The sequence below is a fragment of the Polyodon spathula genome, chromosome 23, assembly GCF_017654505.1.
Source record: "Polyodon spathula isolate WHYD16114869_AA chromosome 23, ASM1765450v1, whole genome shotgun sequence".
Taxonomy (NCBI): domain Eukaryota; kingdom Metazoa; phylum Chordata; class Actinopteri; order Acipenseriformes; family Polyodontidae; genus Polyodon; species Polyodon spathula.
In genome coordinates, this window is record NC_054556.1 from 13,797,886 (window position 1) to 13,822,609 (window position 24,724).

At 45.3% G+C, this 24,724-nt stretch overlaps 1 protein-coding gene across 1 annotated transcript in view; it reads left to right on the forward strand.

Annotated features, from left to right (window-relative positions):
• The window catches only part of dennd6aa (DENN/MADD domain containing 6Aa), a 39,678-nt gene extending 14,954 nt beyond the window's left edge, over window positions 1-24,724 (forward strand). The window contains exons 5-20 of the mRNA XM_041224697.1: window positions 140-220; window positions 2,564-2,669; window positions 3,447-3,526; window positions 4,463-4,525; window positions 12,726-12,781; window positions 14,503-14,625; window positions 16,200-16,295; window positions 18,471-18,565; window positions 18,861-18,926; window positions 19,228-19,292; window positions 19,669-19,758; window positions 20,343-20,396; window positions 21,220-21,329; window positions 21,760-21,862; window positions 22,374-22,448; window positions 23,040-24,724. Coding sequence (XP_041080631.1) covers window positions 140-220; window positions 2,564-2,669; window positions 3,447-3,526; window positions 4,463-4,525; window positions 12,726-12,781; window positions 14,503-14,625; window positions 16,200-16,295; window positions 18,471-18,565; window positions 18,861-18,926; window positions 19,228-19,292; window positions 19,669-19,758; window positions 20,343-20,396; window positions 21,220-21,329; window positions 21,760-21,862; window positions 22,374-22,448; window positions 23,040-23,171 — 1,395 coding nt within the window. The 3' untranslated portion in view covers window positions 23,172-24,724. The remainder of the gene's footprint in view (window positions 1-139; window positions 221-2,563; window positions 2,670-3,446; window positions 3,527-4,462; window positions 4,526-12,725; window positions 12,782-14,502; window positions 14,626-16,199; window positions 16,296-18,470; window positions 18,566-18,860; window positions 18,927-19,227; window positions 19,293-19,668; window positions 19,759-20,342; window positions 20,397-21,219; window positions 21,330-21,759; window positions 21,863-22,373; window positions 22,449-23,039) is intronic.

The following is a 24,724-nucleotide window of genomic DNA, read 5'->3' on the forward strand; positions in this document are numbered from 1 at the left end:
AATAGTTTTATTTTGCTTTTGGTGGAAAGGTGGTTCAAACTGCTCGAGCTCCCTTTGAGGTGATGAGATGTTTTCTTTTCTGCTCTCCTCCTGGTTTCTGGGCTGTTCATTAATCTCCTGCTTTTCTGTTTCCTTTCAGAGGGATCAGGGCCATTACTATGGCTATGTTTATTTCCGTCAAGTTCGAGATAAAACTCTGAAGCGAGGTTACTTTCAGAAGGTAAGCCGTGATATATACCGTATATCGGAACTTCAACACAAAGGTGCAGGAAGAGAAAGAGGGAAGTGCTGAGAAGAGGGAAGAACACATCAAGAAGTCTGAATACCACTGATCATAACATCTAGAAATTAAACCGTGTTAGCATCGTGGTGAAGTAGCTCACTTGCAGTGAGTGTGTCTCCTGCTCTCACCCAGCCTCCACACAGTCCCTAACATGCTCTAAAAGACAGTGCAGTAAAGGGTTAAGAATGGGAGTTTTGATGCACAGAATTGTTTTTTGCATGACTTATCAGAAGAGTCCTGTCATCTGTCTCCTCCCTGTGCTGTGGAGGCTTGTTGTTTATGTCGGACTCAGCTGAGCTCTTTGTTGTCTCCCTCTGGGGATTGTGGGTTTCAAGTGGCTGTCAATGTAAAAGTAATCAAAAAAATCAAAAAAATAAGACACTTTTCACAATGGAGCTGATGGGCTTGTGTGCTCACATTGTAAGAAGGGGTTTTGATTTTCAGGTTTACTTTTTTTTTTTCAATTTGAAGTTTAATCAGGCGCTGCACCTACGCATTCCCACATTAGAAATCAGGGTCTATGCTAACTAAGTGAATCAGGTAATGCTAATGCTGCTGCTGCTGTTTGTGATGCAGGCACACTTAACGAATCCTGTCCTTGCCTTCGAGACCAAGGAAACACATTCCCATGGTCCCTGGTTTGAATTAACAGCTGATCAGAGTTCTATAGCCGGAGTGTGCAGCTGTCTTTAAATACCACTGCGTGTGCATTCAGGGAATGGGGCTGTCGTTTGGTTGTTGTCTATCTGTGTTGTAATAAGTCGATGTGGCATTGGCTGAATCGTTTGCCTGTTGAGTGTAGTTTTTCTAGTCAGGGAATTTCAGTTTTATATGATCTTGGTTTAGAAAAAACCTTGGTGAATATCTTTCTCAATGTCTTCATTGAATTTACCAAGTTTTTTCTAAATGTACCACTATTGAGGGTTTTTATAATTAATGATGAATCATCTTCCTTTGTGAAGAGTAGTAGTAATAGTAGTAATGGCAGGAGTACTGTGTCGTTGATGTGTGAAGATGTCTAGTAGTAGCAGGGCAGGAGTAATGTAAGGAATCGCTCATGTGTGACTGTCTAGTGGTAATGGCTGTAGTAATGTAATATCGTTGGGTTCAAGGGGAGGAAATGTAAACACCCTTTAATACCTGCTGCATAGGGAGGGTAAATGACCCTCAATTGAAAGATAAAACATGCAATAGAAACTAACAATAAAGTCAAATCAGAAGAGAGAAACTAACTAACATTATTGTCAAGGCTGATCCAATCCTTGCAAAACCAGTTTTACAAAAAAAAAGAAAACTGCAGAAGTGTTGAGTTTCCTATTTGTTAAAGTGCTGTAATATTGAGTTCACAGCTGAGCTGACACTGGTATGCAGTGTCCTTGACAGAGCACACTTTCACACTGGCATGCTCCTCTCAGCTCATACCATCTCCACACTGAGAGTGCAGCAGCATGCTCCTCTCAGCTCATACCATCTCCACACTGAGAGTGCAGCAGCATGCTCCTCTCAGCTCTTACCATCTCCACACTGAGAGTGCAGCAGCATGCTCCTCACAGCTCTTACCATCTCCACACTGAGAGAGCAGCAGCATGCTCCTCTCAGCTCATACCATTTCCACACTGAGAGTGCAGCAGCATGCTCCTCTCAGCTCATACCATCTCCACACTGAGAGTGCAGCAGCATGCTCCTCTCAGCTCTTACCATCTCCACACTGAGAGAGGAGATACCATTGCTTCTGGCCAGGATCCACAAGCACGAGCTGGCCCTGCTGCTGCCACTGAGGGCCTGTCTTCCCTTGTACATACAGCATGTGCTGCTAATTCAAGACGGTGACGACCTGCTACAGTGTTCAGAGGGGTTTGCCATCCATAACTGGTAAACACTCAATACTGCTACATTTACAAATACCAAAAGAAACTTCATGAATTCAAACACAAACATTTAGTTAAGTGTATTTAATTATTTTTTTCTAGAATCAATTATATTTTTGCTTCCTGGCATTAAGTCACTTCCTGTGCTGTAGGTCACATGGTCTAAATTGCTGTGGGACCACTGGACTTGTATTGACAAAGCACAGGAAGTGATTCGGTACCAGGGTTCAGCAAGTTCAAATCCCTGTGTTTGAAATACAGGAACTGTGAATGTAGAACTGAAGTTTAAAAAGCAAGAAAAGATCTAGAATGCAAGAAAAAGGGGGACTGCTGCTAATGTTGCAAGTCCAAATGGATTTTCTAGAAGCCTGTGTTGCTACTCTAACCGGTGTGTCTCTCTCTTGTGTTGCAGTCTCTGGTGATTATCAGCAGGCTGCCCTATGTTCATTTCTATCACTCCCTGCTGAAGTTGATTGCTCCAGAGTACTTTGAGAAGAGCGAGCCGTGCCTGGAGGCAGGTGAGTGCAGTTCATCCTGGGCTCACAGTGGAGGTGTCCGCACGTGTGCCTGTCGCATACACACAGTGTATGGAGACTCTAACCCTAATGGAGTAAAACATGCTTAGGACTTTCCTTCACACAACTTTATCAGGACCTGTGCAGAATATCATGATGGACCTTTTACACAGCGTGATGTAGACTCCATTCAGTTTCCTCAGTGGTGTACAAGTGCAGAATTGTTGCGTGGACTTGATCTACAGCGATTCTTTAGTAAAGCATGTCATTTGTTCAGCCTGCCAGAGTTACCAAGGGACCGGGTATACCAGGGAACATGCCCGTGCCAGGGGGAAGCCTAATAACTGGCCAGGTAGTGTAGATCACACTTCTGTGCCTCTAATGGTCTACATTGCCATGGTGTACACTGTTGTGAGGGACATATGGCCTTACTTTTAAATACAAACCAGGAACGACTGAAAATGTAAAGTGTGCTGGGATGGCCTTGGCGCTATATAGTGTGCTAGTAAAGAAGGCCCTGCTGGAGCAACACAACAAGGACACTAAATGTTACAGTTCAACTCTAAATAAAAAAATATATTATTTTATATCTTAAATATTATTTTACTAAACTGAAAATGAGTTGAAAACTGAAAATTTTAGGATCTCTCATTTGGTTTATTTCAGGAATGTGTCAGTAATTCTAGTAGAGTTCCTGTATTGGTTTATTTCAGCATGGTGTCAGTAATTCCACTAGAGTATCTGTATATATTGTGCACAAGTTTGTTTTCTCTCTCTTAGCTTGCAGTGACATTGAGCGTTGGCCCACCCCGGTCCCTGGGACTGCGTTGAGCCTCCCTATAGTGGGCGTGGTCATGAAGGTAAGACATTGCTGCTTTTATAGACACCTGCAAGCTGCTGTCTGAAGGCTTCTTTGGGGATCACAAGCAGCTCCTATATACATTGCATTTGGATGCTTGGTCAGAAGATTATGTGGTTTTATTTCCATTTGTTGCTGGTAAATGTTATTATAGTAGGCTATGTTTTGTGTGTTTTTGGTTCTTTGCTTTAAGTTTAAGAGATTGTAGCTGACAATAATTTGCCATGCTCCTCCAGTCGCTGTACAGCTCCTCCAGTCTCTGTACAGCTCCTCCAATCGCTGTACTGCTCCTTCAGTCGATCTTAGATTTAAAGCATCTGGTACAGCACTATGCTGCAGAGATCTTGGTTTGCAGACCTTGCTCTCAGATTGTGTTTCACCTGGATAGTGAAATTGTCCCACCCCTTCAGGGCTTGTTTTCCAGTTGCTTCCCATAGTTGCACTCACATGCTTGCAACCAGTAAGGTTTTTTGATCTCAGAACATGCTGCTGTGGTGAAACAGAAAGGAAAGCAAGCAGCCTGAGAACTTTCTTGACCCTGGTGCTGGAGAGGGGTTCCTGGAAAGGGATTCTCTTTCTTGACCCTGGTGCTGGAGAGGGGTTCCTGGAAAGGGATTCTCTTTCTTGACCCTGGTGCTGGAGAGGGATTCTCTTTCTTGACCCTGGTGCTGGAGAGGGGTTCTCTTTCTTGACCCTGGTGCTGGAGAGGGGTTCCTGGAGAGGGATTCTCTTTCTTGACCCTGGTGCTGGAGAGGGGTTTCTGGAGAGGGATTCTCTTTCTTGACCCTGGTGCTGGAGAGGGGTTCCTGGAGAGGGATTCTCTTTCTTGACCCTGGTGCTGGAGCGGGATTCTCTTGCTGGTTGGAGTATGGTTGAGTGCTTTCACTGTCTGGAGGTTGTGATGCTGTGTGATGTTTTGATGTGCTTTTCTCGTCAGGTTCGAATTCCTGCCAGTTATGACAAGCCCGGCACGACATACATTGACCAGTCTGCACCACAGGTATGCCTTAGACAGCTTATACTGCTTGGCGCACCGCTGACAGCAAGGCAATGCAATAACAATACGTGGCTAGTAAAAACAACACTAGACTGAACAAGCTTACAATCAATCAGAAAGGTCAGGTATAGTTTCAGCCTAGCTCACAATGTTCACCACTAGCTTTGCAATCATAGTTTAAATTAGGGATGCAAGTTGGTTATGTTCAGTTTGGTTTTTTATCAACTCTTCCAGCTGTTTTTGACATTTTAAGATGGTTTTTCGGTAAAATGGAAATGAAAGTTTAAAACTGAAAAAGGAAGACTAAATCTATTCAGCCAAAGGAACGGAGATACCAATATTACTGTGATTCCGTGTTATTGCATCACTCAAACTAATGCATTATACTGTTAGACACAATGTAGAAAGAATAACGTACTGTGTTAAGGGACTGTGACAGGGCGGTCGAGTGGTGACGTCCCAGTCCAGGAAGATGACAAAGTAAGTAGAGCGGATTGAAGCACTGTGTGCGTATTTATTTAAAGAAAAATAAACAAAAACACAGCTCACAGAGCCAAAATAAAAAACAAATGTCGAACGCAAAAAAAAAACCCTTCCCAAAGCAAGCAGCAATTCTTTACTTTTCTTTAATCTTTCCCTCTCGCTGGCTCACTCTTTCTCCATTCACCCCCCCTCCCCTCCCCCACACACAGACAAGCTTGTATACATGTGCCCATCTCCCAATCAGCAATCATTTCATCACTGCGGAGACAGACACATTCTGCATGAGTTTTGATATGCGCTGTCGACAACCAGACTGTTAATAAATCATTAGCTGCCGGCCACGCATTCTCATGGGATGTCGTCTGGCAAGGACGAGCTGCTAATATCATCCCTGCCAAACCATGTTAACTATACAATAATAACAACACATCATGTTTTTAACCCCAGGCAATACATTTCTTTTTAAATCAGCAATAAACCATTCGGTTTCAACACATAACAATACATTTATCAGCAGGGCTCAGCCCAGCCACATATTTACATGCAGATCTCTGCCGTGCTACTGGGACATGAGACTTTGTTTGGGTATTATTATTTTCCTGGTATTCGCTGTTGCTTGTTACTTCCATCAGCATTCTGGCGCCCTGTCTGTATACTGCCTCTCTAGCTCCCTGAGTCTTTTCAAAGTGCATGGAAGCTATCCTGGCCTCATTGAGACAGAGGCATCAGATTTCTCAGTTACCTGGATGACTGGCTCCTTTGTGCCCAGTCTCCAGCACAGGCAGAGGCCCACACGGAACTTGTCACCAGCCACCTTCACCGATTGAGCCTGACGGTGAATCGTGCAAAGAGCCAGCTCACACCTGCGCAGATAGACTCCCATGTAGGAGTGCAGTTAGATTCCATTCTGTCACTCTATTGTATAACAGAGTGCAGACAATAGCACCTTTTTCAGCTCAATACAGCACTTAAGTAGTAACATTCCAGAGACTTCTGGGGTTGATGGCAGCAGTTTCCCAGACCCTTCCTCTGGGTCTCCTGCAGATGTGCCATCTCCAAGCCTGGCTCAACAACAGGGTTTTTCAGCCCGTGTTGAACCTGGGCCATCTAGTGACGGTGTCTCACCGCTGTCTCAGGGCCCTCTCTCTTAGTGGACATAGCCTGCCCATCTATGTCTCGGTGTAACACTGGGCAGCATCACCAGAAGTGAGGTCATCACCACAGACGAGTCCAGTTGGTGCACTGTGTGGAATGGCAGAGTTGCACAGGGGCTATGGAACCCCTGCGACAGGGTCGCCACTTACATCTTTTGGAGCTGCCAGCAGTTTATCTGGCCTTGCAGAATTTTTTACAGGAGGTTCAAAGAAGACATGTGCTTGTCCGGACAGATAATGCTACCGTGGTGGCTTATACAAACCAGATGCCTTGGTACACCAGTGACCAGCTGCTGTATGCCTTCCCACCGCTCGCTGTGCTCCCACTGTGTCTGGAGGGAAAATCAGGCAGGACTGGGCCAGGGTGCTATTAGTAGCCCCTTATTGGCCCAGGAGACTTTGGTTTTCAGCTCTGGTGCAGCTCCTGAGCATCCAGCCCTGGAGCCTGCCCAATCACCGCGATCTCAGGCACGGGGGACCTTATGGCATCTGAGCCTACAGCTCTGGGTCTGGCCCCTGAATGGCTGCATTTTAGATGTCTGGGTCTGTCCAGTAGGGTCATTGACACTCTGCAAAATGTCAGAGCAGCGTCCACACGTTCCCAGTACGGGTACAAGTGGGGCGTCTTTCAGAAGTGGTGTCTGCCTTTGATTTGTCCCATGACAGTAATACTGCAATTTTTGCAGGACATATTTGCCGATGGGAATTACCATCCACGTTAAAGGTCTATCTGGCAGCTATTTCAGCTTGCCCTGTCAAAATTGACTCTATCTCCCCAGGAGCTCACTTCCTGGCTTGATAATTTTTGAAAGGAGCTTGGTGACTTCGGCCACCTCCTTAAGGACGCTGTTCATAAGAACATAATAATATAAGAAAGTTTACAAACGAAAGGAGGCCATTCGGCCCATCTTGCTTGTTTGGTTGTTAGCAGCTTATTGATCCCAGAATCTCATCAAGCAGCTTCTTGAAGTATCCCAATGTGTCAGCTTGAACAACATTACTGGGGAGTTGGTTCCAGATTCCCACAATTCTCTGTGTAAGAAAGTGCCTCCTATTTTCTGTTCTGAATGCCCCTTTATCTAATCTCCATTTGTGACCCCTGGTCCTTGTTTATTTTTTCAGGTCGAAAAAGTCCTTTCGGTCGACATTTCTAAAAGGTATTGACATTTTGAATGCTTGAATCAGATTGCCGTGTAGTCGTCTTTGTTCAAGACTGAATAGTTCTGTCTGCATATGACACGCCTTTTAAACCCGGAATAATTCTGGTTGCTCTTCCTTGCACTCTTTCTAGAGCAGCAATATCCTTTTTGTAGTGAGGTGACCTGAACTGAATACAGTATTCTAGATGAGGTCTTACTAATGCATTGTAAAGTTTTAACATTACTTCCCTTGATTTAAATTCAATACTTTTCACTATATATCCGAGCATCTTGTTGGCCTTTTTTATAGCTTCCCCACATTGTCATGGTGAAGACACTTCTGAGTCAACTTAAGCTCCTAGGTCTTTTTCATAGATTCCTTCTGTAATATCAGTATCTCCCATATGGTATTTATAATGCACATTTTTATTGCCTGAGTGCAGTGCCTTACATTTTTCTCTGTTAAATGTCGTTTGCCATGTGTCTGCCCAGTTCTGAATCTTGTCTAGATCATTTTGGATGACCTTTGCTGCTGCAACGGTATTTTTGTGTTTTTTGTGTCGTGTGCAAATTTAACAAGTTTGCTTACTATACCAGAATCTAAGTTATTAATGTAGATTAGGAATAGCAGAGGACCTGGTATTGATCCCTGTGGTACACCACTGAATACCTTGTTACATTTGAGGTTTCAGTACTTCAGTACAATCAGTACTTTCTATTTTCTACATGTTAAGGATACTGTTACCATATAAGTCATTTTTAATTTTGGATCTTATTATAGTTTACATGTAATAGAAGTCAGGCTTATTGATCTAGAGTTACCTGGTTCGGTTTTGTTTCCCTTTTTATGGATCGGTATTTCGTTTGCAATTCTCCAGCCTGTTCGTCGCTGGAGGCTTAACGTAGTGCTTGAGGCACTCATGAAACCTCCATTTGAACCCTTGCGTTCTGCTGAGCTGAAGTCACTTCTTGGTCACTTAAAGCGGCTTTCCTGCTTGTAGTCACCTCCGCTAGTGAGGTGAGTGAGATGCAAGCATGTTCAATTGCAAAAGCCTGCTAATTTTTTCAGAAGCCAGGACATAGGCCATGTGTTGTACCAATCCTGCTTTTAAAACTATCTCAGCATCCACATCAACCAGTCTATGTATTTGGAGGCTTTCCATCCACCCCTTTCCAGTCTGACAGGGAGTGACAGCTCCGTACGCTCTGCCCTGTGCGGGCACTAGCTTACTATGTTGGCAGGACACACAGTTGGAGGTAGTCCGAACAGTTTTTTGTCTGTTATGGGGCAAAGTCCCATGGGCAAGCCCTGTCTAAACAGAGACTATCAAAATGGATAACAGACACAGTCAAGACTGCCTATGAGCGAGCCAACTTGCCCCCTCCAGGGGCATGGCAACCTCTTCCAGGGTGCATGCATCAATGGAATTTGCAATGCAGCGGTTTGGGCTACTCCCCATGCCTTTACAAGATTCTGTCAACTGAATGTCTTGGATCCACAAAACCCTGGCTTTGGAACTCGAGTGTTGAGGGCGGCTTCAGGGTCAACCCTTACTACATAACATAGAGGTGAGTTCTCCCTCAATTTTTAGCCCTAGCTAATTGTTACTAGGGTTCCAAATGGTAACGCACAAGGCATCCTTGGCTTAGCCTTGTAGCATTCTAGTTGTTCTGCAGTATTGCCTTGCGACGACTTTGGTGCACTCACCCATTCGGTAATGATTACATTTCATACTTGATAGGGAATGTTGTGTTATTATCATAACCATGGTTCCCTGAAATAGAAATATAACAATTAATCTTCAAGGTCACTGCGTCCATGATTAGAACATGTCTGAAGGAAACATGATGCTAGTACCTGTGTCTGCAGTCAGGCATGGCTACGTCACAGGTGCAGTCTTGTGCTCTTGGGGGCAAGTGTGGCTACGTCACGGGTGCAGTCTTGTGCTCTCGGAGGCGAGCGTGGCTACGTCACGGGCGCAGTTCTCTTGTGCTCTCGGGGGCGAGCGTGGCTACGTCACAGGCGCAGTTCTCTTGTGCTCTCGGGGGCGAGCGTGGCTACGTCACGGGCGCAGTTCTCTTGTGCTCTCGGGGGCGAGCGTGGCTACGTCACGGGCGCAGTTCTCTTGTGCTCTCGGGGGCGAGCGTGGCTACGTCACGGGCGCAGTTCTCTTGTGCTCTCGGGGGCGAGCGTGGCTACGTCACGGGCGCAGTTCTCTTGTGCTCTCGGGGGCGAGCGTGGCTACGTCCCGGGCGCAGTTCTCTTGTGCACTCGGGGGCGAGCGTGGCTACGTCCCGGGCGCAGTTCTCTTGTGCTCTCGGGGGCGAGCGTGGCTACGTCCTGGGCGCAGTTCTCTTGTGCTCTCGGGGGCGAGCGTGGCTACGTCACGGGCGCAGTTCTCTTTTGCTCTCGGGGCGAGCGTGGCTACGTCACGGGCGCAGTTCTCTTGTGCTCTCGGGGGCGAGCGTGGCTACGTCACGGGCGCAGTTCTCTTGTGCTCTCGGGGGCGAGCGTGGCTACGTCATGGGCGCTTGTGTGCAGCTTTGGTATTCTATTCAGATTTCAGGATTTTTCCAGGTAAACACTCATTCAGTAATGGTTACATTTCAGGGAACCATGGTTATGATAATAACCCAACATTTTTGAAATTGTAATCATTAATTAACATACTGGCTTCAAAGTGACTGTGGGAGCATTTTAAAATAGCTTCTGATGAGGAAACACTTCTAATTTAAAATATCATGCAGCAAAATGTAGGATAAGCTCCGACTTATGCTGAGACTCCCAACGCCTTTTTATTGTACAAACAATCATTTTCAGTTCGGTTTTGTCTTTTGTTGGTATTGTGCGATTTTTAATTTTGTGTCTGTTTTGGTTTGGTCATGACTGTTGCATCCCTAGTTTAAATTGTTTCAGTGTCATAGATGGAAAAAAGTTATACATAGTGATGTATGGTCCTGGTAAACTGCTCTGTTCTGCTCTGCTCTGTCCTAGACCTCTTTCCAGGGTCAGTGTTGAAAGAGTTAACACATCATGGCTTCCAGGGAATTGTTTGTGAAGTAGAAACTGAATCTTTAATTGAAAAGCAAGAACAGAAAATACTGTTGCCCTTCCCAAAGGAAATCATTACAGAGCCGATGCAAACTTCAACTGAACTTAACACAGCGTCCTCACCTGACCACATCTCATTCAATTGAACTCAACACATTCCTCACCTGACCATGTCTCATTCAATTGAACTCAACACAGTCCTCACCTGACCACGTCTCATTCAATTGAACTCAACAGTCCTCACCTGACCACGTCTCATTCAATTGAATTCAAGAGTCCTCACCTGACCACGTCTCATTCAGTTGAACTCAACAGTCTTCATCTGACCACGTCTCATTCAATTGAACTCAACACAGTCCTCACCTGAACACGTCTCATTCAGTTGAACTCGAGTCCTCACCTGACCACATCTCATTCAGTTGAAGTCAACACAAGAGTCCTCCCCTGACCACATATCATTCAATTGAACTCAACACAAGAGTCCTCAACTGATCATGTCTCATTCAATTGAATTCAACACAGTCCTCACCTGACCACGTCCCATTCAATTGAACTCAACACATTCCTCACCTGATCACGTCTCATTCAGTTAAATTCAACACAGTCCTCACCTGACCACGTCTCATTCAGTTGAACTCAACACAGAGTCCTCACCTGATCACATCTCATTCAATTGAATTCAACACAGTCCTCACATGACCACGTCTCATTCAGTTGAACTCAACAGAGTCCTCACCTGACCACGTCTCATTCAGTTGAACTCAACACCGTCCTCACCTGACCATGTCTCATTCGATTGAATTCAGAGTCCTCACCTGACCACGTCTCATTCAATTTAACTCATTGCACTTTTAGTGTCACAGGGCAGGGAATAAGACTCCCATTGCATAGCGGTTTGATTTAAAGGGGAACTGTAATGCAAATAAATATATAACCATTTCAATAGAAATCATGTTAACTAAAGCTTGAGCAGTATATCGTATAAAAACCATTAAAACAAAATGAACATTGAATGTGCTGGAGCTCTCTTCCATCACGCTTTGTGTGCTGTCCTGTCATTGGCTCGCTCTATAGTCACACATAGTATTCTATTGAGCGTATGTCCCATTCCCATATTATGTCACCATTGTTTTGTTATGGCTGCCCTTTGTTAGTTTTAAAGGCTTAGGCACACCAACTTTTTGTTACCGTTTTTCCTTTTGTTATTTTAGCACTTGATCGCTTTGCATTCCAACACAATTCACCCTGCCGGCGTTCCCTGGCGTGGGTGGCGGTCAACGATATGACGTAACAGCGGTGCCACAAAGGTTCCAATATGGCGGCAGCCTGCATTTCCAGCTGACCCAAAAAGCTGAAATACTGGCTAAATGCTTAACTTCTTAACAAAATTGCCGCAGTGAGACGCATTTGTTATGTATACAGAGCATTTAGAGGGCCTTGTTATTGTGAATACAACAGCCCTTTAGTAGCACCTGAGCTTGTTGCCTAATACACTGGCTAATCATGCACATTTTCAAACTTGGAATGGATGGATCTGCTGTGCAGTAGAAGTTTTATTTCCATCCCTGAAGCAAGTGTGTATGTGAAGCACATTATACCTTCATTGTAAAAAAGTATATAAAGAGGGTACAATGCATTCAAGCCAATGAAAGTGTAATTCATGTTAAGGCATAGAGAACGGCTAGTTAGAATGGCAAACAAAACAACTGCAAGATGTTTATACGTGTTAAACACTGTGAATTGTAACTATTAGCTACAGTTCTGAACTGTTGTGAATAAGCGCCACAAATCAAAATTACAGCTTAGGTGTTTCTGAATGAAAAGTCTCCATCTCATTTGCACACTGTCATCCTCCACCTTCTAACTGTACAGTTCTAAAGTAAACGGTGTGTTGTCTCTTACAACAGTTTGTTTTATGTAAGCCTTATCTTGGATTTTATATACATGCTCAGTGCTCAGAGAAACTAATGAATGATTGAATGGATTTGTTCCAATGCCCAACTCCTAGCACTAGAAACATTATCACGTCCCCTTTCTTGTGCTGATGATCTTGTGGTCTTCTGGTTTACTCTGCAGTGTGTGTTTCCATGTTGTTCCTCAACACTCTCTCTCCTCTCTCCCTCTAGTTTAGTCTGGTGTGTGTTTCCATGTTGTTCCTCAACACTCTCTCTCCTCCCTCTGGTTTACTCTGCAGCGTGTGTTTTTCCATGTTGTTCCTCAGCGCTCTCTCTCCTCTCTCCTTCTGGTTTACTCTGCAGTGTGTGTGTTTCCATGTTGTTCCTCAGCGCTCTCTCTCCTCTCTCCTTCTGGTTTACTCTGCAGAGTGTGTGTTTCCATGTTGTTCCTCAGCTCTCCCCTCTCTCCCTCTGTTTCAGAATGATGCCCAGGTGTCTCTCGTGCTTCCTACTATCCATGAGGTGGACCTGTTCAGGTACTGGAGATGAAATAACCCGTTTATCACGAGTTGTGCTTCTATTGTAGTTCTTGAGGCAGTGTGTAAGGGGGTGTTATCTGACAGGTCTGAACTTGATAACCCTGCAGCTGTGTATTTACTTTCAGACCCAGTTCCTTACTAGTCTGTTGCTGCCACCTTGTGTTGTGGATGATGAACTAAAGAGTTTGTTTAACTGTAGAGCTTGCACAGTTAGTTTGAAGGTGCTTTATTCTCACATACCATATCCACCTCACACAGTGTCACAGAGCTGAGGTCTGAATCCACCTCACTGAGATGAGATCTAAATATCCTCCTCACTGAGATGAGATCTGAATATCCACCACACTGAGATGAGATCTGAATATCCACCACACTGAGATGAGATCTGAATATCCTCCTCACTGAGATGAGATCTGAATATCCACCCCACTGAGATGAGATCTGAATATCCTCCTCACTGAGATGAGATCTGAATATCCACCTCACTGAGGTGAGATCTGAATATCCACCACACTGAGGTGAGATCTGAATATCCACCTCACTGAGATGAGATCTGAATATCCTCCTCACTGAGATGAGATCTGAATATCCACCACACTGAGATGAGATCTGAATATCCACCACACTGAGATGAGATCTGAATATCCACCACACTGAGATGAGATCTGAATATCCACCACACTGAGATGAGATCTGAATATCCATCTCACTGAGATGAGATCTGAATATCCACCTCACTGAGATGAGATCTGAATATCCACCACACTGAGATGAGATCTGAATATCCATCACACTGAGATGAGATCTGAATATCCACCTCACTGAGATGATCTGAATATCTCTGTGACTGTGTGAGATGGATATTCACATCTCAGCTCTGTGACACAGATGATTATTCAGATCTCATCTTCCAGTAATGGATTCTCAGGACTCTTCTTATCAACACATTTTTATTAATTTACTTTATTTGATCTAAAATAAATACCTTTCCATTGGAGGTATGTAAACTTTTGACTGCAAATGTGTGTGTGTGTGTGTCTATATATATATATATATATATATATATATATATATATATATATATATATATATATATATATATATATATATAGTGGGGGGAGTGGGCACCTCAGAAGCAAAAGGTTTGAGAACCCCTGCTGTAGGGGAGTATGAAGATGGTAGATTTGCATTGTAATGGCTTGAATTGAACACCCCCAACCCACCCCTCTGTTAACTGTGAAATGTACAATGTAATGAGATTCTAGCAACTTGTTGTAGGCGATCGATTCTCAGAGCCTCTCTGTGTTGTTCATGTGAACCAGGGTGAAGCTGGAATCAGGTGGAAGGGTAGTGGGGTTCAGTGCAAGGTTCTGGGATTTGTTGCAAGAAGAAGGATTATTTGTGCATGTCAGCATAGTCCAGCGCCCCCTCCTGTTTTAAAGCCTGTCACATTTTTTTGATGTATAAGCCAGACAGATAAATAAAGTGAGAACCCTGTAATGATGAATGTGTACAAGGCTTATTCTCTGTTCAGAGATCAGCTTGCTACACAGTGGCTTCTAATCTCTGCATGTGTCTCTGTCTGTGTGTGTCTCTGTCTGTATGTATCTGTTCTTGTGTCTCTGTGTGCATGTGTGTGTTTGTCCGTGTGTGTGCGTGTCTGTGTGTGTCTCTGTTTGCGTGTTTGTCTGTTTGTGCGTGTCTGTGCCCCCGCGCAGGTGCTTCGGCCCTGTCTTTTTTCACATCCAGATGCTGTGGGAGCTGGTGTTGCTAGGGGAGTCGTTGGTTGTCATGGCACCCTCTCCTGCCGAGTCCTCGGAAACTGTGATGGCACTGGTCAGGTGAGTCGATGCGACGTGGAGCACTTCCAGACATGCGAGTATTCAAATGCTTCAGAACTGTTATTCACTCAATAGTGCTGAATTTAGAAATACCAAAAGAAACATCATCAATTCAGCAACAAACATTTTAACCAAGAGAAGTTTAATAAAAAAATTCTAGAAGTATTCGGCAGAACATTGCTTGACACAAATTTAAGTACTACATCAAAGTGTGCTATTTTTTCTTGTGAGTTTAATTTTACACCCAAGATATTTCCATGTAGTTAACGGTGTTGAGTGGAGTTTTATTGGACCTTTGAGGTCTGCAGTGCTGAAAGAGTTCAAGATCACAACAGCTGTTAAAAGGTAGTGTTTTCTGAAGGAACTCGGAGATCGTTACTGTGTCTTTAAATCAGCCTGTCATTGCCATGCTTGGTTTTGATTATCCGAGCAGAGGCCCTGTGTGTGTGCGCCCTGGTGAAAGTAAGCAGCCACCCCAGAGCATCTGTCAGGATGGACCTCCAATCACACAGGAACTCCATCCTCACCTAACATTAACGTTGGCGCTTTAAATGTCATCTGACAGTTGATCACAGATTAATTTAATCGTGCAGTTCTATTTTTGTATATACTAAAATCACCCAATAGAAGAGCCTGCATTTTCTCCATGGCATTCCAATCATAACTTAGCAGAGGCGGGACATAAACAGTTGAAGGTGTTTAGTAGTTTTAACCAATAGGAGAATCAAAGATCTGCCTCCTTGTTATACAGGTGTCCAATCATGTGTGAGCAGAGGCGGGATATAATTGAGAGTTTAACCAATGGGAAAGTCAAAGATCCTGCCCTGGTTTTACAGTCGTCCAATCATTAGTGAGCAGAGGCAGGACATAAATATGCTAGGGTAGGGTGTAAGTATAGCTAAATTTCATGCGATTTTGCTTATTATAGACTCAGTTGTTGAGAACTTCAAAGTAATATTTAAAATTGCTTTTCACAAATTAAAAAAAAAAAAAGTAATAAAACAATGGAGACATTGTATAATACATTTTTAAAAAAGTAGGTCTTGAAAACTACAAAGCGGTGTGTAATTCAATATGGTAACATAACATTATTCAGCAAGTTTTGTTCCACTTTATGAAGCACAATGCGTTCATTCTGTATGATGATGCAGTACTTCAACGTAAATGTTTTTTTTTTTCATTGCAAGGTTCTATTTACCCAGATGAACCTGCTAATGACGGGTTTGGTGTCAGACGGGAGACAGTCAAAGCTTTACATCTTGACAGATTAATAACCTGCTTGGGGCTGTAAATAGCAGAGCTGATCTAACACTGAAACCTGTCTAATGTAGTGTTTTTATCATAGATCTGATACGAAATCCCCTGCGACGGGGCCTCACATTTCACATGTATTTCAATACCAACTTCTCCACTTGTCCTGAAACCTGATATTAACATTATTCAGGATTGTTTATGCAATAGGTTTAGTGTCCAGATCTGGTTTGTTTAACTGTTTGTGTCACACTGCAGGTTTTAGGGATTCATAGGTTTTACATTTGGGTTGAGCTGGTTTTTGTTTTTCGTATTGTTTCCAGCTGTATTGCTCCTCTGAAGTACTGCAGTGATTTCAGACCCTACTTCACCATCCACGACAGCGAGTTCAAGGAGTACACTACGCGAACGCAGGCCCCGTGAGTATCATAAGAGGCTGCCAACAGAGACACGGGGGTCACTAAGAGGCTGCCACCAGAAACACAGGGGGGGGGGGGTCACTAAGAGAGGCTGCCACCAGAGACACAGAGGGGGTCACTAAGAGATGTTGCCACCAGAGACACAGGGGGGGTCACTAAGAGAGGCTGCCACCAGACACAGGGGGGGTCACTAAGAGAGGCTGCCACCAGAGACACAGGGGGGGTTACTAAGAGAGGCTGCCACCAGAGACACAGAGGGGGTCACTAAGAGATGTTGCCACCAGAGACACAGGGGGGGTCACTAAGAGAGGCTGCCACCAGAGACACGGGGGGGGTCACTAAGAGAGGCTGCCACCAGAGACACAGGGGGGGTCACTAAGAGAGGCTGCCACCAGAGACACAGGGGGGGTCACTAAGAGAGGCTGCCACCAGAGACACAGGGGGGGTCACTAAGAGAGGCTGCCACCAGAGACACGGGGGGGGTCACTAAGAGAGGCTGCCACCAGAGACACAGGGGGGGTCACTAAGAGAGGCTGCCACCAGACACAGGGGGGGTCACTAAGAGAGGCTGCCACCAGAGACACAGGGGGGGTCACTAAGAGAGGCTGCCACCAGAGACACAGGGGGGGCACTAAGAGGCTGCCACCAGAGACACAGCTCTGCAGAGGAGGGGAGGGGAGAGGGTTCACTAGCATGACCTTTAGAGTTTACCACACTAAACCTGCACACTCATTTTTTCCCCTGGCTTTTTAATCATACTATTATTTCCAAGGTTTTTTAATATGATTAATTTCACTTTGATATGCTTGTGGCCACCTTGTGTAACGGGAAGCTATCAGTAATTAGTAGAGGAATAGAAGGCCGTGCAGCAGGGTGGATAGGAACTGATCTTGAATAATCAAATAAAGAAAAGGGCCTCATTCACAAAGCTTAGCCGCTTTGATCTCCCAGCGTTGCTCCTGAGCTGGAGCGATTGCTTTCACATTGAAAAGGGTTTGCAGTGAATCTCGTGATTTAGACTCCTGAGCTAGAGCGCTAGCTGTCACATTGAAAAGGGTTTGCGCAGCACTTCATGCTTTTACTCTGAGAGTGTAGTTTTAAACCCACCTGCTAAAGGCCAGTGTTGTGTGATGGTGTGATGTTATGGATTGGGACCCCTGTCCATGAGATTTGGTTAAAATCTCAATAGCTGTGAATGCCACTATAAAAGTTTCCCACTGCCACTGTGCAGTACTCCCATGGTTACAGTAAGTTTACCATGGTTAGCCATGTTTTTTTAATGTGCTTTGCCATGCCTCTGTGGGCTTTACCATGTTTGTGTCCTTCTGCATTTCACTTTGCTGTGCTTTTACTGTGGGGAAATCCTGGCTCTGCGTAGTGTTTGCTGTGTGCCTGGCTGTCGGTTAGTGCCCACCCTCTGCCCTGTTACACTCTGGGGATACTAACTGTTTTCCCAGAAGCACCAAACAAGTTGACAACTTGTCAGCATCTCCATGAAAGATTCCCGGGACTGAATGGCAAATAAATTAAGCCCATCACAGTACACTGCATTGTCCTTGGTGTGGAGTGCAGCACACTGCATTGTCCTTGGTGTGGAGTGCAGCGCACTGCATTGTCCTTGGTGTGGAGTGCAGCGCACTGCATTGTCCTTGGTGTGGAGTGCAGCGCACTGCATTGTCCTTGGTGTGGAGTGCAGCGCACTGCATTGTCCTTGGTGTGGAGTGCAGCGCACTGCATTGTCCTTGGTGTGGAGTGCAGCGCACTGCATTGTCCTTGGTGTGGAGTGCAGCGCACTGCATTGTCCTTGGTGTGGAGTGCAACGCACTGCATTGTCCTTGGTGTGGAGTGCAGCGCACTGCATTGTCCTTGGTGTGGAGTGCAGCGCACTGCATTGTCTTTGGTGTGGAGTGCAGCGCACTGCATTGTCCTTGGTGTGGAGGGTAGTGGCACTGCATTGTCCTTGGTGTGGAGTGCAGTGGCACTGCATTGTCCTTGGTGTCGAGTGCAGCACACGGCATTGTCCTTGGTGTGGAGTGCAGCACACGGCATTGTCCTTGGTGTGGAGTTCAGTGGCACTGCATTGTCCTTGGTGTGGAGTGCAGTGGCACTGCATTGTCCTTGGTGTGGAGTGCAATGGTGAGCTGCTGCCTCCTAACAGGTTCTCTTCTTCCTCAGTCCATCGGTTATCCTGGGAGTGACCAATCCTTTCTTTGCAAAGACATTGCAGCACTGGCCACACATCATCCGCATTGGAGACATGAAGCAAGCAGGTACTGTGCACTACTCAGAGACGATACATTTCCCTTCTCTGTGCTAAACAAGGTGCACTTGAAGGGAGACAATATTGTGCACACTTATCAGAGCTTTAATACAGACCCTCTCCCAGCCTGGCTCTCTGTTCACATGTTTATAATACAGACCCTCTCCCAGCCTGGCTCTGTGTTCACATGTTTATAATAAAGACCCTCTCCCAGCCTGGCTGTGTTCACATGTTTATAATACAGACCCTCTCCCAGCCTGGCTATGTGTTTACAGTGATGCGATTCCTCCGCTGTGTTTCTACAGGAGACATTCCCAAACAAGCCAAGGTGAAAAAACTGAAGAATCTCAAGACGTTGGACTCCAAACCTGGTAAAAATCTCTTTTATATAATCTAGCTGTGAACAGAAGTCACACTCTGCTTTCGGAAAGGTCAACTGGATACCAGTTAGCAACACTCCAGTGACCTACCCAACAGGAGGTACTTAGGTGCCCGAAGAATGCAGTAGCAGCTGGCTTGCTGCCCCTCACGTGACTGAGAAAGCTGCGTCTCCCAATGCAAGTTATCATCAGCCATGATGTAGGTGTTTTTGTGTCAATGGCTCTTTTTAAATGTGTGTTTCTAAAGGGAAGCAGGCTGGTGCACTGCAGCTTATTGTGCCCTGTTTTGCAGGTGTCTACAGCGCCTACAAACCCTTCCTAAACCGGGACGAGGACATCATTAAGCAGCTACAGAAGGTATGTCCTACCAGTAGAGATCAGAGACAGCGTGGAGAAGGTGTCTTCAGCTGAACTGCTTTTCTGTCTACCTTTTGTAATGATATTTGTTACAGTTGTGTACCTGCAGACTTCCTTTAGTTTAAGAAAGACATAAACTTGATTTAAATGTTGTGGAAATGTGTTTAGGATGAGAGAGAGGCTCATCGGTTACTTGAAAATTTCTTTAGTGGATGAGAGGAGCAGAGGGTTCCTTTTGAAAGTTGTACCTTTGGCAGAAACAATCTGAGTGAACTATAGACTAAAGGGGGGGGGGGGGGTTTGCTCACTTATTAGCGAGAGTGCAGGTTCACTGCTTCTCCGATAACGGCAGTGGTATGGTTCTCTGTGTTCACAGGGGGTCCAGCAGAAGCGCCCATCCGCAGCTCAGAATGCCATCCTCAGACGGTACTTCCTGGAACTGACCCAGAGTTTCATCATTCCTCTAGTAAGAGCCTCAAGCAGAGCCTGTGACTGGCTGCAGCAGCGCTGGGCAGCTCCTTCCATTCATAGCCTACTGCCGCTGTCCCAAGAGTGAGGATGAGAGCTGCCTGGAATGGAAACTGACTTTGCTGCATGTAAACTAAGTGGAGTCTGCTTACTGTAGATGTCATATAAAGCAAAACAGGACAGTAGGATATAGCAGTGTTAATATTTGTTTATATAAAGCAGTATATTTCGTATGCATGAACAATACACTGTTTAACACTCTGTACTGTACTATCGGAGCCCTGCCATTCGTTTGAGTTTTGTTAAACTAAGTATTTAATTAACATACTAATTACTTCATCAGTGCACTGTTTCAGTTTGTTATTGTCATCATTTTTAGCTGAATGTTTGTGTAAACTTGTTTTTCCGTAACTAATTTCAGATGTGATACAAACATGTTTAAAACAGTAGCAGGAAATGACATGACCTGTTCCCCAAAGGTGGACAGAGCTGTTCGGAGTTCTGATTTAACTGCAGTGACACTGGAGACTGGACTCATTCGCAATCACTTGTAAACGTTTGCTGTCTTCTTTTGATTTTTAGGAACGCTATCTAGCTAGTTTAATGCCACTTCAGAAAAGCATCTCCCCGTGGAAGGTAAGTCGATTACTTCCACACTTTATAAATCACTAAGACACTCTCGGCCAATCAGAATGCTGTATTTCAGGACATTCCAGTACCTAAGTGTTGTCTTGTTCATGGTACAAGAAAAAGCTCTGAAGACACAAATGTATGTGTATTGTTTTCTTTTAAACAATAAATAAATCAAAGCATGATTTATACAGTTGATCGTGTCTCTTATGGTTAGGAGTGTCTTTTCACTTCACACACCCAAACAAGACTTTTATACCAGAAAAGGTTGTTGATTCCCATGTGTGCCACTGTAACTGACTGCCCCCCGTTCTCTGACCATGTGCTATTTCTCCTCTTCCCCCACTGTCTAACCCTGTGTGCTGTTCCTCCTCTGCCCCTCCTGTTCTCTGACCCTGTGTGCTGTTCCTCCTCTGCCCCATTCTTTGACCCTTTGTGCTGTTCCTCCTCTGCCCCGTTCTCTGACCCTGTATGCTGCCTCCTCTCCCCCCTGTTCTCTGACCCTGTGTGCTGTTCCTCCTCTGCCCCTCCTGTTCTCTGACCCTGTGTGCTGTTCCTCCTCTGCCCCTCCTGTTCTCTGACCCTCTGTGCTGTTCCTCCTCTGCCCCTCCTGTTCTCTGACCCTCTGTGCTGTTCCTTCTCTGACCCTGTGTGCTGTTCCTCCTCTGCCCCTCCTGTTCTCCTACCCTCTGTACTGTTCCTTCTCTGACCCTGTGTGCTGTTCCTCTTCTGCCCCTCCTGTTCTCTGACCCTCTGTGCTGTTCCTTCTCTGACCCTGTGTGCTGTTCCTCCTCTGCCCCTCCTGTTCTCTGACCCTGCTCCTCTCCAGACGCCCCCCCAGCTGCGTCCGTTCAGCCAGGAGGAGTTCATGAAGACCCTGGAGAAGGCGGGCCCGCAGCTCACCTCGCACCTCAAGGGAGACTGGATCGGCCTGTACAGGTGACAGAGCAGTACAATGGCCCATGGGATTATCCTGTATAGAGCTAGCAGCATGCTAACCATCTTTACATCCATTCTCTTACCTCTTCTTAGCTTTATTAACATCATCACTGCCCCTTTAAAGGCGGGCTAGCCAAGGCTTTAAATTTGATTTGTATACTTCTTATAAGCACCAACTTGATTGGCCCCCTTATTTTATTGTAAATAAATGACAGCTAGTAGAGCATGTCACCGCTAAGTTCAGTGGCCTCTGATGCTTGTACACTGTGTTTGTATCTCTGAGCACGCTCCTGGTTACTGACAGTGGCTCCTGGTGTAACGCTGGGTTACTCAAAGTGGCTCCTGGTGTAATGCTGGGTTACTCACAGTGGCTCCTGGTGTAACGCAGTGTTACTGACAGTTACTCCTTGTGGCTTTTTTCCCTCTCAAGGCAGTTCTTGAAGTCTCCGAACTTCGACGGCTGGTTCCGGATGCGGAGGAAGGAGGTGAGCCAAAAACTGGAGGCACTGCACCTGGAGGCACTCTGTGAAGAGGTGAGGAGATAGAGTGGGGGGTGAGGAGGGCAATATTGGAGCGCTCCTGTCATGCCAATAATCTGAGAGGGGGGATGATATGGGGGAGGGTGTGGGTGTATGGGCTAAGTTGGTCCCAGGTGTGTCCTTATTTAAGTGCAGAATGAATAATGTGCTTTGTGGCTGCGCATTGCACTGTAGACCTGAAAACAAACCACCTTCACATTCTAGGAACTACAGCAGAGGGAGGGGGAGTAAAAAAGGTACAAGAAAACATGTAGGTGTCTCAAAGTGACCACTGCAGCTTCAACATAATGGAGCAATCCTAGCAAGGGTTTAACTCTGATTTACACTGCTGTGGTCTCACTGTTGCAAAACTTGAAACAGTGAACTAAATAGAAACATGGTAATACAATAAAGTTCTAAACTTTTTATTTCATAGCGTTAGCTTCTAAGTTGATTGTTACTAGTGCCTGAAGCAGAAATGTAACTGCAGGCATGGCTGAGTTCATGTATACTGTGTATTCTGCAGGATTTGCTGCTCCGGATTCAGAAACACACAGAGGTTGAGACTGTGGACCTTGTATTGAAGTTAAAAGATAAACTGGTGAGTGTTTCCTTCGTTGGTATTCTAGGGATCAGTGATGCTAATGGCAGAGACATATTGTCTACAGTGCTGAGAAAGATGCAGAATGACTGACTGGGGGCTGTTCCATTGTTCATTAGACTTGACCGGTCCCACGTGGGGCTCCCTGAGGGGAGACTTGACCAAAGCATTTCAATTCCTAAAAGGGGTAAACAAAGTGACCCTGTCACGATGTCCACTAAGTGGGTCATCCGAGCAGGATTCTGCTACAGTTCATACATATTCTAACCCATATCAATGACACAGACCACCTCCATTGACTAGTCTCTTTGTAGTTGGTACGCTGCTGTATCTAGGGTACGCTGCTGTATCTAGGATTCTCCCAGTAAAGCATCCGGTACAAAGTACCCATTTCATGCCACGTTCTAGATCAGGGGTTAGATTTTTCACTTCATGTTTACAAACCGCTTTAGCCGATATCCCATTCCGCTTTGGTTGTCCTGGGGATGCTAGTTTTCCACATATCTATTGAACCCTAATCCAGTTGTGATGATGATTGGAGCTGTTTTGAACTGGTCCCAATGGCTCTGCCCAATGCCACCCATGTTGCAGGTGCAGGCGGAGAGAGATCAGCTGCCAGTCAAGCCTGAGACCCTGGTCAAGCTGCAGACACACATTGAGGCGGTCATCCTGGCGCTCCCCGCTGACCTGCAGGGAATCCTGCTGAAGCCTGGGACCCCCTGAGGAGGCTGAGTGCTCTGCAATGAAATCACAGAGAGGAGCAGAGAGACCAGAGGAGCAAGCAGGGATCTCAACACCACACATGCACCGTTCACAAAGGGTGGGTGGGAAACGAAGGACTGTTAAGTATTTTCAATCATGGTTTTACACAATAAGTGCACTTGTATCGGTTAAACTGAGCCGAAGAACATTGTTGTGCAGTGCTGGCATTGCAGTTCGACCGAAACTAGAAGTGCCTACACTACAATACACTGAAATAATCGACTGCTGCACTACCTGCAGTGGACTGCAGGGGGAGCATCACTACACGAGAGACACTGCCGCCGCTGAGCACAGTCTGACTGCAGCTGCTGAGGAAAGCTCCTGATATGCGTGGAGCGTGCAATCTATTTTTAGGCACATTCATTTTAAAAGTTAAATCAAAATAAAAGGAGAGCTAAACTAATCCGTCTGGTAGCATCATCCCACGGCTGTCCTCGGATCCAGCACTGGGACACACAGCACCTCAGAGCAGCTAGCAGGGATTACTTCTACAACAGAAGGGCTCCTTTTCTGTACAACCCTCCTGAACACTCACGTGAACAGCCTGCTTTCTTCAGTTATTCAGTCCCCTGTGGTCTGAAGTGTGAGTTGAGAGGGGATGGTGGGGTTTTCACTGTGAACCACAGGGGGTGCTGTGTGTCACAGCATGTCTGTAGCTGCTCAGTGTGACTGCCATTGCTTTCTACAATGACCTGCATCGCAGGAATTGTGCTCTTTTGAAGCTGACCACAATGTTCGAATGATGCTGTGTAGCTCCACATCAGTGCAGAATCATCCTCTACCACTTTCTTGCTGTGTGTTTATTTTCTACCTTTGCTTTGTAAAATGTGCCCCACCCTAGGGAGATTATGGAGTTCAAAAACAAATCTGGTGGCCTGTACTTTAGTGTCCCACGGTGTTAAGATATGAAATGTTCTGGTCTGTTTTAAGTGGGGATAATTGCCCTCAGTGAGGCAAAGTAAATGATGATGGCTGGGTGACAGTGCTGTGATCATGTGACACAGTAATTGCAGCAGCAGTTCCATTCCAGGAGCCATCATGCAGGGCTGCTGCGCTTGCCAGGCTTATTTGGTTGTTAGGCAACCATTAACCATTGACTTTCTCTTTTCTTTACGTTTTTTAAAAATATATGTATTTTAACATGCATTGAATTTTCTATATAAATCTATTCTCATACAAACTGTCTAAGTGAAGTGAAGGTATTATATAAAACACAGTACCAAGCGTCTTCTATTTTATTAAGTTTTTAAAGAGACACAGTGTGTCACCTATTTTAATAAACTAACACAGTAATGGCACCGCAACTCTGACGCTCCGACTACCCACTTTGTGAATTTTATTCATAATTATCTTCTGTATTAAAGCCATAACCACGGATATCCGCTGTGACTGTCTAACAGCTGTGCAAACAGAAAGGTGTTATGTCGAGTTGTCTCTAATTACGTGCTGCTGTCACTTGTATCCTAGAGAAGTATTTTTATAACAGGGAACAATAAAGTAGCAACAGAAGCCTG